Source organism: Calypte anna, chromosome 7, assembly GCF_003957555.1.
Source record: "Calypte anna isolate BGI_N300 chromosome 7, bCalAnn1_v1.p, whole genome shotgun sequence".
NCBI classification, from domain to species: domain Eukaryota; kingdom Metazoa; phylum Chordata; class Aves; order Apodiformes; family Trochilidae; genus Calypte; species Calypte anna.
Window position 1 is genome coordinate 11717221 of NC_044253.1, and position 13594 is coordinate 11730814.

At 40.4% G+C, this 13594-nt stretch overlaps 1 protein-coding gene across 2 annotated transcripts; it reads right to left on the minus strand.

The window, feature by feature from the left end:
- Nucleotides 1–458: 458 nt before the first annotated feature.
- On the minus strand, nt 459–13494 carry EAF2 (ELL associated factor 2). Of its 2 annotated transcripts, none has more exons than XM_030454433.1 (6): nt 13307–13494; nt 10976–11070; nt 10194–10330; nt 9336–9481; nt 5746–6012; nt 459–1300 (listed from the first exon to the last, which is right to left on the minus strand). In XM_030454433.1, exons 1-6 carry the CDS (start codon nt 13407–13409, stop codon nt 1254–1256), a joined length of 795 nt encoding a protein of 264 aa, XP_030310293.1. In that variant the 5' UTR covers nt 13410–13494; the 3' UTR covers nt 459–1253. The 2 variants fall into 2 exon arrangements, with proteins under 2 accessions (XP_030310293.1, XP_030310294.1); XM_030454434.1 differs by lacking the exon at nt 13307–13494 and adding an exon at nt 12323–12727.
- Nucleotides 13495–13594: the final 100 nt, after the last annotated feature.

The window sequence follows — 13594 nt, forward strand, 5'->3', positions numbered from 1 at the left end:
CACTGCAATCTATCAAAGGAGACTCCTGTGCAAGACTGAGCAGATTAATCTCATCAGAATTCATCCTACAGACTCTTCTACAGTTGGTTACAAAACTCTTCAGCAGTTAACTATAGGATGAAATTTGGACTCCTACCTGCAGTTCTTTGGGTCTGGAAATACAATTTTTCAAATGAGAGAAATGAAAGAAAAATAAGACTAGGCAAAAAAACTTCTCTCGTCTAACACAGTATCACTTACCAATGGCATTGAGATACAACCTGTAACAAACAAAATTTTGGAGAGCTCTAATTCGGGCTCGACTCAATGTAGGCCAAGTTCTGCAGACAGAGTGGGGAGTCTGTATTAGCTACCATTTCACTGCTTTCTATTTCTTTGCATAACTCTTTCATTGGCATGACTACTATGGGTACACTAAGGGAATTCTTAATGATAAAAAACAGACTTTGGTGCATGAAAATGATAAATATTGCTTTATTAAATTACTTTTATACTCCTACAAAGAAATTTTCTGATTTCCGTTACAGAATCAAATGAAGGAAATTCATTGCTGTCTCTGCAGTTACCTAAATTTAGATACAAAAAGGTTGCAAAAAGACCCACCTATTCAAGTTACATAAAAAAGGCAGAGAATAGACAAGTTCCCTTGGGAATCTTGAGGCTCAGAAATATAAAGTCCTATAATACAATGAAATTAGGAATTCAGCAATGTGTTGAACAATTGTAAACTGTAACTGCACTAGTGGACCACATTATTCAGCAGTTTCCTTAAAGGTATGAACTGTGAACAGAACAAAAAGCATAGCTGACACAGCAGACCTCATTTAGTTGTTCTCCCTTTCACTCCCTCCAAGTAAAAGTTGTGAGGTCAGCATTCAGCATTTAAATGATAGGAAGGAAACTTGCCTCCATAAATATCAGAAATTTCTCCATTTCATAACTATTTATATAAAGTAACTAGCTGTTACAAATCAGTTTCAAGTAAAACAGGTGGCTGAGGCAAAAATAATCAAAATCAGATCATATACAATTTTACTGTAAATACAGTAACTTGAAAGATAAACACATAACCATAGCACTGACAGGATATCAATGCTGCTGTATTATAGACATGATGTGTCAGTAGAAAATTAGGATGTCTATTATCAAAATTGAGGACATTCATTCCAGTCTCTGGTAATCTAACCTTAGTGCAAAACAGATGCTAAGACATATTTAGCAAAAAAGGTGATACATTAAGGCCAAATATTTGTTCAGTCATCACTATCGCTTCCAGATTCACTCAGCTGCAAGTCATTTCCTAGAAGAAAGAGAGTCATTGTATTAGTCATTTTCAAGGAAATACTTTTATTCTTTCAAGATATGCCCTTTCCCAATTAAAGGCTTACAAAAACTAATAGCAAACGGGTCACCAACAGAGGCTTGGACTAAATGATCTTTAAATGTCCCTTCTAACCCAAAGTATTCGGTAAGAAGAGAATGAATAGGTGTAGAACCAAACTCCCCAGTACCAGAACCTTAGGGAGACCACTTTTCTGCAATTTTACAATCTTGGCAAGGGAGCCATTAGCTTATTAGTCACAACTGCATTTATTTAATATCACCACACCACAAAATACAACACCTAGTTATCTTTGCCACCCACATTTTCATGTTTCATAAGTGGGAAACTGCTGGTGAAGGCAGCTTTGTAAAAAATGAGTTGGGTTTTTTGAAACACATCTGAATGATACTCAGCTGTGCTTGAAAACAAAGTGGTGTCTCAATCAAGAGGAGCAGCTCTTTGATGTACCATTTAAAGATGTATCAGTGACCTACTATTTCAAACAGGTTTTGGAACAAGTGAACAAACAGAACATCAAAAGAAATTTTACACAGCACTTTAATTTGGTGGCTATATATATTTCAAAGTGGGGAAGTAAAAAGAAGATTACATTGTGCTTGCAATGGATGTGGAGAAGCTTTCCAGGATGACAGGTAAATAACAAAAAAACCCCAGCAGCATGCTATAGAGAATCTACATTGTAGCTAACAACTTTGCATGCTTTGTGCCAACTAGTGTGCTTTTATTCACACCTGACTTGCCAAAGAGCCATTTAAAAACAAACAAACAAAAGCAACAAACCCAAACAAAAACCCAAAAGGAATGCATCTCGAGTTGTGCAGTAATGGCCTAAAAAGCAAAGCAAAGAAGTCACTGAAACTGAGTATGCACACTATTTTTCCACGCCCTTTCCTCAGCTGCAGCACCCTTCACTGGTCACTTTTTCAGATAGGTAAAAAAGTAACCTCAAGAGGGAAAACCCAACAGGACACTCAGATTGGATTTTTTTTTTCAATCAGGCACATAATGTTTGCCAGAGCACTGAAGTCTTTAATACGGCTGCATTTAGCCTTCCTTTGTTTTCCACTATGTCATCACTAAAGCTTAGAAATTGTGTGTCATCACAATTCACTGTAACAAAACAGAAAACACTTTATAAAAGGCAAGAATAGTGAAGATGGCTGTTTCCAACAGTCTTTAGAGTACCACTGTAGACAATTTTTTTCCAGTTCTCTATATGGAGACAACATCTACAGCCATACTACTTGAATATAAATTTAAAAAGCAGCTTTGAAATAACAAAATCAAGTAATTTGTCAGTGATTATTCAGAAAAATATATTGCCCTGAGAAATAATATTTTGAGGCAGAGAGTAGCATTAGTAAATTAAACACATGCATTTGTAACTCAGAGGAAAACTTACAGCAAATTCTTAGAAATCCCAGCCCTGTTACAGACTACCTACTTTAGGAAAGAACTGGAAGCATGAGCAAGAAGATAACCTTCCAAATACTGATTCTGCAGCCTTCAAAAGTTATTTCAACATAGTTAATAGAAATTGCACCAACACTATTAACATCAGCCAAAAACACAAATGCTTGTGAAAACTAACAGATGGAAAAAGCAAGAACTCCAAGTTCCAGAGACAGAAAGAATGCACAAGCATTTACGTCAGGGAGAACTTTCCACCTTATTTTTGTAACCCTACCTCCAAACCACACCTTCAGAAAAGGTAAAATAACACAGGGCAGAGCTGGTAGTGTTCAGATGGGTTTGGTGCAAGAACAGAAAGTTCTTTTAACTGGGACTTGGAAGAAACATCTAGACTCTATTGTACTTGTGAGGCACCAATAACTTCAGAAAACTGTTTGATGTTGTTTCCACAGTGCCAGCTGCTTACGAGCAATATTAATCAGGGAAATAGATTGCACTGCAAATTATAACATTTTCTAAACCTTTAAGTCAATTATTCTAATGCATTCATTTGAATGGATAAGGAAACTCATAGGAGTGAGCCGTGTTTCACAGATCTTGGTGGTCACACCAACACCAAACTAATACAAGGGAAAATTATTTCATGCCTACCTGTTGTACCAGCACCAAGTACCAAAAGAATTTGTGCTGAGTATTATGTACATAACAAAAACCTCTAGGAGAGCCAATCTGTGCTGGCTTTTCTTTGGAAAGTTATTCTATTTAACCTAACTCTTGTTTAAACAAGTAGACATGAAGCAACATACAATAAAATATTTATGAAGGACAGATACACTTGTGCCACCATTTACAAACTTGGTTATAAGGCAAATGAGCCTATATAATCAGCTGAAGCCAAAACGTGAAAGAAGCAGGACTTTGGAGACAAGGGCCAACCTTGAATCCCAGATTCCTGAAGAGGCAGATCATGTATATCTGGCAGAAGTATTTGGCTGCCATGGTCTAAACACCACCTTCTGTGTTTTCCAAGTTCCACAAAACCTCAGCTGCAAGATTTCTACACACGAGATGCAGCTCTGCTCTAACCCTTCCCCCAGCCCTCTCCCTGCACACAGCAAGCCAAAGAACAACTTCACTAATTACCTGCTGTGGCCCTGATTCTACAGAGGTGCACAAAACTAGTCACACACTGAAGTGGCCAAACCTCAAAACAGGATTAGACAAGCAAACAGCTTGTGCTGACATTTGTTGATTCAGTATTTTATTTTTGTAAAAGATTTGAGATGGAAGAAATGACTGTACAGGACCCCAACTGAGAACTCTTGCCATTCAGGATAGAACCCTGTGCTATCCATTTAGTTTCTCCAGGTTTCACTCTCTTGCCAAATTCCCTCAGCAGGGGAGCTAGAGAAACACATTCTCCTTGAAAGTAACTCTTTACACCTCCATCTAGCTGAAGTGTATTTTCAGTGTTAACTATACTGGAAGTTGGGGACTGAATAATTTTAAACAGTAAATAAATCTGTAGCCATAACCGAAGAAAATGGGATTGAACTAAAGATCTAGGCAAGCTCAGATAGTCAAGCCCAAGGGTTGGCACTCCAGACAGAGGTTCTACCTGACAATTTGGTTCTTGAGCACCATCAAGCCGCCAACCTCTGTAAGTCTTGATGCTGTCATGTTTTAAGCAGTGTTTTCTCACTACGACTTAAAATTGGTGGACTTGGACACCTGTACCTGTTTTCTCAGTGGAAACTTTGCCAGCTGGGATTTTGTCACTGGAGATAGAGCTTAATCTCGTTTTCATAACAGTTTTATTTAAAGCATGGAGAACAGGAAATCCCATTTGTGAATAAGGGTTGAAATAAATGTCATGCTCTAGAGTCACACAAGTTATAAACATGAAAACATTGTTCTCTACAGAGACAGTAAAATGAAAGTAGCATTTAGTCCTTTGCACACAAAGTCACAGGACTTTTCAGTCTGATCTTATCTGCTAATGCAGTACATAATTAAGTATCTGTGCTGGTTATTAAAGTATTTAAATACTATCTACAGAAAAAAATCAACAATAAAACCAACAGTTCGTGTTATTCATTAAGTACTGATATGAAAGTAGAAATACACGAGGTCTAGAATTTCAGTGTTACAGGTTTAACATGATAAACCTCAAAGATCCTAGGCTGCAAACCAGGACTGGTGGGAAACTCTTCAACCCAAGAGCCTGCAGCTAAGCAACTCATCAAAAATGTAATCATTTTTGAACAGTCACCATTGCTTAAAATTCACTTCCATGTCTGAATACTCCTGATATTCAGGTAGCAAATTTAAGGTTCTCTACCTAGTGGTGTTTTTCTTTTCTGTCCAGACTCTCCTTTTTTGAATAGATTGAGCACTCAATTCCAGCCTGCACAGCAACCACTTCTTGAAGATCATCACAGCTACTCTTCAAATTACTTTTCTAGTTCCCTAAATGAGTAGATTAAGATAGTACCACCTGAAAGCAAATCACCTCCTTCCTTATATGCAAAGGACAGTTTTGCCATGCTGTCCAGTGTAACAGTGCCCTGAATATTAGTTACTGAAGTAGCTAAGAATACAGCATCTCTTCTGTAATTCAGAGTATCAACAGCATAGTACCTTTCCCATAGTTCCACTCAAGAAATTAAAAGCATATGTTTTGGGAAGTTAGTTCAAGTATTTTCAATACAAAATTACTGATCTCCAGTTCCAATGTATGTAACTGGGAGGAAGCCAGAAGAGCTTAGGAAATATTTTCAACTGCATCAGCTCTAATTTAGTATCTCTGGGGACCAAGAACCTTCAAGCCCAGCATCTAATTCAGACCACTGCTGAACAATCAAACCCTAGCATCACTTCCCACAGTTTTAATTATAACAGAGACATACTTAAAAACAATATGGTTTCCTTTCGGAATCTTGATGTCTGGAACTGTGCACTAAGAAAAGAACAGCCTTTGTACTTACGTAGTGTATTCATCATATGACCACTGCTCTCTTGGGATCTGTTATGACTGGCATCTTTGTCAGGGACAGCCTGTTGTGGTATGGCAGACACAGTAGGCTGTGACTGCAAATATGGCATTGACAGAGGAAGACAGGGCTTCATTTCCTCATCTTCAGAATCACTAGAACTATTTTCACTACTTGATGAAGAGGACGAAGAACTTTTAGAGTCAGATGAACTGTCAGAGCTACTCAGCTGGTCCATGATACTGGCTTCTGCTTTTAACTCTGCAAACAACATGATAGGTTTCTTGGTCAATATTTATCATAGTGGGAACAAAAGAAGGAGGAGGAAAAAAAGTAATAGAAAAGGAAAGGTGACAGAGATCAGGTACACATTTAAAAGCAAAAAAACCAACCAATCAAACAAACAAACAAAAAATCAAATGAACACCACCAAAAGGCCTCAGAACAAAGAAAAGGGCAGAAGTAAGCATCCAGCCTGTCATGTGGTTTTCTTCTCTTGTAGCTTGGAAGCTCTCTCCCTTTCAAGCCAAGTGTTAGAACAAAGGTGATTGTGAACCCTAATGCTAACCCCACATTCCACAGGGTAACACATCCCACATGGCCTTTAATTTCTGCAACTAGCAAGTCTTCTGTCTTTGCCTTGCAACCCCAAAGATGTCTTTCATTGACTAAAAACTGCACTTACAATCACACAGATAAGTTAGCTGCAAGATGTCTACAGCTGCACCCAAAATGCCTCCCAGCAGTTCAGCATTACAATCAATACACTTGCTTGGCTTGAGTGACATTTTGCTGCAATCCAGATTAAGCATGAAGAATATCCAAAGCAACCATTCATAGTTTACTACTAGGAAGACATGGTAAAATTACCACCAAATCCCTGTTCTCTTGAGGGGCACGAAAAAAAAGAGGAACACGAGACAGGAACTACTGGAAATTTAATAGATCAAATTGGCCCAACCAACATGCACTCTTAATAATTCATCTGAATACAATAATATTTAGGAGAGTATGAATGGATAAACTGTGCTGCACAGTATGACCTTTTCATACATACTAGCCAAAGTCCAAGGTACAGAGAAAGTTAGATTTTGCAGGAAGGGTACTCCTAATAATCGTGCAAAATAGGAGTTCTGCTGAGCTGTGGTAAATGAAGATTTTATACAGTGACTTGAGGAGTTATCCAAAGTGCAAGTGCATCATTACACAAGACTGTAACTAGCCAGACATTTTGTAAGATGGTGTTAGAGCCATTTGGAATAATTCAGGAACAGCTTTGATACAACAGACATGAAAAGCAAGTAGGAGAGTGGCTCATCCTCACTTCAAATATAGAACAGATCCAAAGATGAAAGTCACCAAGATTCAAAATGGCTCAGAGCTCAATCAAGAGAAAAAAGGGCAAACAAAAGAATAAGCTTTCACAGCAACTTCCATAAAGCCTTCCAATTCTGAGTTATCAAAGGTCACCCTAGATGAGAGGTACTTGGGCCACTCAGCCTCATCAAAGGCCAGTCCAAAGGAAAAGAGTGGAGAAATGGCACCTGAAATGGTATGGCTATGGGTACAAGGACAAACTAACCCAATGCCAAGAAAGAAAAAAAAAATACAATAAAAGACCACACTGGCTGACTCAAATATAAGGAAAGAGAAGAAGGGAGAAGAGAGAGGAAGCCAGGGCTAGTCAGCTAACTGAAAGATATCACTCAAGCCCTATGCACTTAATTGCACTTCCTCTGGCTCTCACTCATGTCTAATAAGAGAAAAAAAAATTAAGTGAAAGACTATCAGTTAATACCCATTAGTTTTGAATTTTGACACAATTTAATGTGACACTTAAGTGAAGTATTAAAAACTTAATGTAAGTATTTTCAAACAGTGAAGGAAGGGCTATACATTTACTGGAGGGCAAAGGTAGAGTGATCTTTCCCCCACTCGAGAAAACAAAGTTAGCAACAAGTTCAAGGTAATGTACTTAAGCTGGAATAGTTAGTTACACAACCATGGGATGAAGAATGATTAAGTAGGCCACACTTCTGAAGAGTTTGTGAGCTACAGTGGATCACCATGCAGAGTTCTACCAGCCTGCACTGTTGCAGAAATGACAAGGGTTATACTGGGATGTTATAGTGTTTGGTCTCTGCATGCAGAGATGAACAGTGCCTGAAAGACAATTCAGCACTGCTAAAACCTTAGCTAAACAGTCACCATATTTAGGCACTGTAAGAACTTTTTTGAACTCAGTGGAAGATAGTGACAAGGAATCAGAGACCTACAAAACTTAAACTTCCAAGGAAAGCTCTGAACCAGCTGGCATCATTTTGTGTGAAGAACAGAAAAGATATTGCAGCTTTTGAGTACTTGAAGGACTGCTCAAAAGCAGCAATCTGGTCTATACTTGCATGATAAATATGAAAACAGTAATGGGCCTACTGTCAGATTACTTACTAGAAAGAACCTGAACAGTAAGAAAAGCAAAGCCCTACAATGGATTGCCAGAGAGAGAACACAAAACTTTTCATCAGAAAGCTCAAACAATACATTAAAAATTGTCAGGAATCTGACCTTAGGATAGAAGGATGGAGTAGATCACTTTAAAAGGTCCCTACTGTCCCTGTTTGTCAATTATTTCACATTCTTTAGCACTCAAAATTGGGCTGGTGCTACACAAAAGTCTGATACATTTTGACAGCCACTTTGCTCACCTGCAATATGTTTGACACCACCACTCCTCCCAGAGCAAAAGATCACCAAATAAAAGCATCACTTTATTCCATGAGCTTAAGTACTTTTTCCTCTTTGCAACCTTAAATGCATTCTAGTACTGTTCTGTAGTATAGATTTCTGGTCAGAGCTTAAAACCAAAATGGAAACAAAAAAAAACAGCCTTTCATAATGATACATTTAAAAAAGTATGTTTAAAGGAATTCAGAACATCTTGGGAGGCAGATGTCAATTCCAGTCAATGAAACTGCCACCTGTCAGCATTTCTGTAGCAAGTAATTACCACCTGCCATCCTCCTTGGCCTCCAAGAGGAAATGAGGCCTCACATTAAGTGAAATGCGAGTGCTGCACCAAACCAGAGTTTCTCCAGAATATAGTACATAGCACTGTTCAAGTGTTGATTTATTGAGGTTTTTAGGTGTCTTTTTCATTGGGACTTCATCTTTCACTTCATCTTTCATCTGGTAATTTAAAAAATGTATTTGAAGGTGTAAAGCACTGTAACCTGCATGCTTGCTGAGTGCAGAGAAAGAATGAGGAGTGATGTCAAAATGGAAGTTCAGTTGGCTCCAGCACAACCACCACTACACTTGTTTAAAATAGCAGTGGAGGACAGAATTGAGGAAAGAGAGCAGTGAGACCCCTGGCACTATTAAGCCTAATAATTCATCTAATTTTTTTCCATTAGTAGGTTTAGAATACTGCTTTGCTTTGTCATTTCCAGATGAGGGTGAAGTGTTCACATAATCAGCTTCTAGTATGAATCTCAAAATAAAACAAAAAACACATTAAAAAAACCCAAACAACCAACATCAAAACAAACAAACAAACAAAACCCTTCTGTGACAATGCAGCTTACCTCGTTCAATATCATCCACAGGAGAAGATGGAAACATCTTTTCTTTTGGTGGAGAATTTTTTATGTTGTTTGGAGCCTTGGTTGCATTTCGCATTTGCTGCTGCTGCTGCTCTATGCGAGACTGAACTTTACTGCTTCCATCAGCTCTGTGTGTGAAAGCAGAAGTTTTGTTATTACTCTAGAAGACAAGATGCAAGGAAATAGACAGGAACACAGGGGATACAGTCCCTTAAGTTATGGAATTATTTGTCATGCCTTTCTAAACAGTATCATTAGATTTCTAGGTAAATTATTATACTGACAATTTTATATAGATGTGTTTAAAACGTTTTTAATACAGTGCTATTAATTTCTTAAATCTGTCAGTTGATTTGCTTTTATAACTGGCTACCCAGGATAATTTAGTAATAATTCTGCTGGACTCAGCAGCAGAAAAAAGTATTAAAAAACTTGGTCTGAGAAAGACAAGCCATTATGTTACTGAAGTGTGTCACAGATTCATCTTTTTTCTCATTCAGAAGACAGTAGACAAGGTACTTTCCAAACAGATTTCCCCACTCACAACTCATCAGAAAATATTTATATCTCTTTCAATAATGTGACAATTTTTAGTTTAAAACCAAAATATATATATATATATATTTCCATTTCTTCTGCTTGTCAAGATTCAAAAGCTGTGAAGTCAGCATGCTGAGAAAGCAGGCTTTTCACTCTATTGAACAGGGCCAGGTACTTTCTAAAAATGACATTTTACTAAAAATAGTAACAGGAGGTAGCCCTGTATCTCAGTTTAGACTCATGAACAAATAGATTTTCAGAGAGAGTAAAGTGCAGTTGTTTCTCTGGCAAATCACCCACCTGGTTTTTTTCACAGTGATGTTGCTGCTAAGTTTCTCCAGGCGACATTCTCCAGTGTCATGGTTGATAATTAAGATACATTCCTTTAGGTAAGGCTTCTTTGAGCCCTTGAACACAGTCACTGGTGGAGTTGAGCCCTATTAAATCAGAGGTCCAGTCAGTGGTCCTGCTTTAGTCTTTTCTTATTAGAAACAATCCACCCCAGTGATGACAAATTCACTACAAGTGATCACTTCTAGCCTTGAAAAATGTTATTAGATACACGGTTGCCACAACCAAAACCAGCTGACGACTGACTGGAACAGGACTTCACTCTTTGTTTGAAACTGATGAAAATTTTATTTCCCAATGAGAGAGCATGCTCAGTGTAGGACCCCTTTTACCAAGAGGGGTTTAGGTTACCATATCAGCAGAGCAGTAAGGCACAGCAGGTAGTAAATTTTCCCTTTCCAGTCTTTCCTGCTTTAGAACTGCACTAGAGCAGTAAATACCAAGAGGAAACTTGCACTGCCAACATCCACATGAAGCATTGCTGTGTACGCAACACTTCTGGGTCATCCTACAGCATATTTCCAGTGCAGTGAATACATTTAAAGTTACAGTGCAGCTGTTTAACATTTAGGTCTTTTGTAATTGTTAGAGCAATTGTTTTTCTACTCTAAAATCACATCTGCTGCTCTGAAATAGCACTGAAACTTCATATCCTTCTATATTCAGTATATACTTTCATGACAAGATAAATCAATCCCTTATGCCCACCACTTTTCAGCCACCCCACTCACCTCAATATTTGGCAGTGTTATTGTCACCTGTTCACCTTTGCCAACTTCAAGGTCTCCTTCACAGGACATATCAATAGATGCAGGCTTGAAGTCATCTAAATATAAAACCAAACTGGATTATTTACAGGCCTTTCAGGAATGCTGGAAATGTAGAAACCTTTTAATTGAAGTTGGAGGCTATTAAGTTAAACACTTTTTTGCTAGTGTATCCTCTACCATTCCCCTGTGCAGGTTATTCCATAAACCAGAACTCCTCAAAGTCAAGTGGTTTTCTCAAGATTCAGTTTGTCAACACCTTTCAGTTAAAAGTAGAAAAAAGCTTTTAGCTTTTAATGATTAAAGAGTCTGAATGAGCTGTGTTATATTTCAAAATATAAATTATCACATAATTACTTTCAGAAAAATCAGTAAGTGGTTCTTGAAAATGTCAGTCCCAAACATGGGGGATATAGAAAACTGCCTGAAAATGCAAACAACAACATCAATTCTCTAATCCATTTCTGGATTAATTTCTGATTTTACTGTAACATGTATGTCAGAAACTGAAAAAATTTTGGGTTTCTGTATAATTTTGTCAAAAGCAAAATGACTTCTCAATTGAGATATCAATTTCCTTTTTTTCTTTTTCAACATCTAAAGCATTAAAGTGAGTTCCAGTCAATTTTGGTCCTCTTCAAAAGTCTGAGACATCGAAAACAAACACATATTCAAGGAGCAGAACTGCAGCTTTGTAACATAACATTATCTATAAAATATTTCCACCACGAATGAATTGGGAAGGGCTCCAGCTAAACGGCCTGCTTGCACAGATCTGGAGATAGGACGGCATCAAGAGGCCCTACCAAGACACGTGGTAACAGATGAAGGTTTCAACCCAGCAAAACCAGGGAAAAGGTAAGGCTGGGACCCCCGGGGGTGTCCGGTGCCCTGCCCCGCACCCTGGGGAGCGACATCCTGCCGCAGCTGGAGAGAGACACAGAGGGACCAGGTGCGTGAAGGGGACCCACCAGAGGGCACACGGCGTGGCCGCAGCACGGCACAGGCTCCTGGACGCTCAACCCGTCACGGCACCGGCTCCCAGACACGGGGGACTGAGCTCTGCCACGGCCCGGGAGCCTCCCAGGTCAGCAGCACTGCCCGCAAGCCGCTGGCCGGGCGGCACAGACCGCAGCCGGGAACTCTGGCTCCAGCCTGCACACCGACCGGGCAGGAAAACCAAGCTTCGGGAGCCGGTGGGCAGGACTATGCACAGAGCAGAAAGCTTGGAGCTAAGGCACAGGTTAAGAGCCCCAGCTAACCTCGTTTACGGCAAAACCCCACCCGTGAAATAGCTCCAGAGTTTCTCACAGGGAATTAGAGAACGTTTGTTTTAATACACAGCCACAGCACTTCGGGAAATTAAGAGCCTGATTCCCATGTCTATAAAGGGACTTCTGATCCTCACTTCTAGACAGCAGATGTTCTCCCCTTTACTCATTTATTAATGAAAGCTTCAGGTGTCACAGAAGGATGCTTTTGCATGTGCATATGACAGAACTGATGAGAGTGCCGGCTCCTAGGTCTCGTTTGTTGGAAAGGAAGAGAGATTTCAAAACAGATTTCAGAATAAACCATCAGATTACCGGAGTCAGCAAGAAGTCATAAGGATAGGAGGCACCAGACGTGGGTTTTAGTGCTCTTTAAAATTAGGGTAAATTTGAAGTTACAGCATTTGTTTAAATCCATTTATAGCTTTTGCCTGCTCCCTCCCCTCCCACAGCTGCAGACAATCCTCTAAAAGTGCCGTTCCATTTGCCCACAGAAAGCACATTACCCATCTCACTGCACCGCGGGAAAGCATACGGGACATTCTCCAGAGAGCGTACGTGAGACTGAATTTCGGGGAATCAGTCTATAAATAATGAGAACATCAAAACCAGGAGCAGCAGTCCTAAATTACCAGAACTATAATCCTGAGAGCATTTGTTTCCTAGCTACCCTCAGAATCTTTGAGCACACACACCTCTCTAGATAGTAATTATGTACTCAGGGAGAGTACACCAGCTTTGTGATTAATACAGCTCCTAACCCTGGATTGCTGACTTGTGCTTAACTTCTAAAAACTCGGCAGGAGAGGCTAAAAACTTCTCCCCCCACACACCCCTACTCAGCACCCGGCTGCCCGCCGTGCCCTGCCCTGCCCTCACACCGGTGACCGCCTGGGCCTCAAAGCAAGGCCAAGCCGGGGCACGGCATCCGACCGAGTGTCCTCCCCTCCCCTCTCCTCAGGCAACCGGTGGGCCCCGGCCCCACCTGTTCTGCCCTAAGGGGCTCCCCCATCCCCACACTCACAGCGGACGGTGTGGAAGGCACAACGCGGCTGCTTCTCAAAGGTTTCGCCCAGCTTCAACACCCGCTCCTTGGGGTCGAAAACCGACGGGACCGCCCCGTTCATCGCGGCGCCTCAGACCGCGCCTCAGACCATGGCGAGCCCGAGCGGCCACCGCCGCAGCCGCCGCCGCCGAACATCCCTCGCGCCGCCCGGGACACGCCCACGCGCCCCCACCGAGGGTGGGCGCGCCCCCCGCCGCCGGGGTGATGCCCCGCCCACTCAAGCTCCCATTGGTCGGAGGCGGCGGA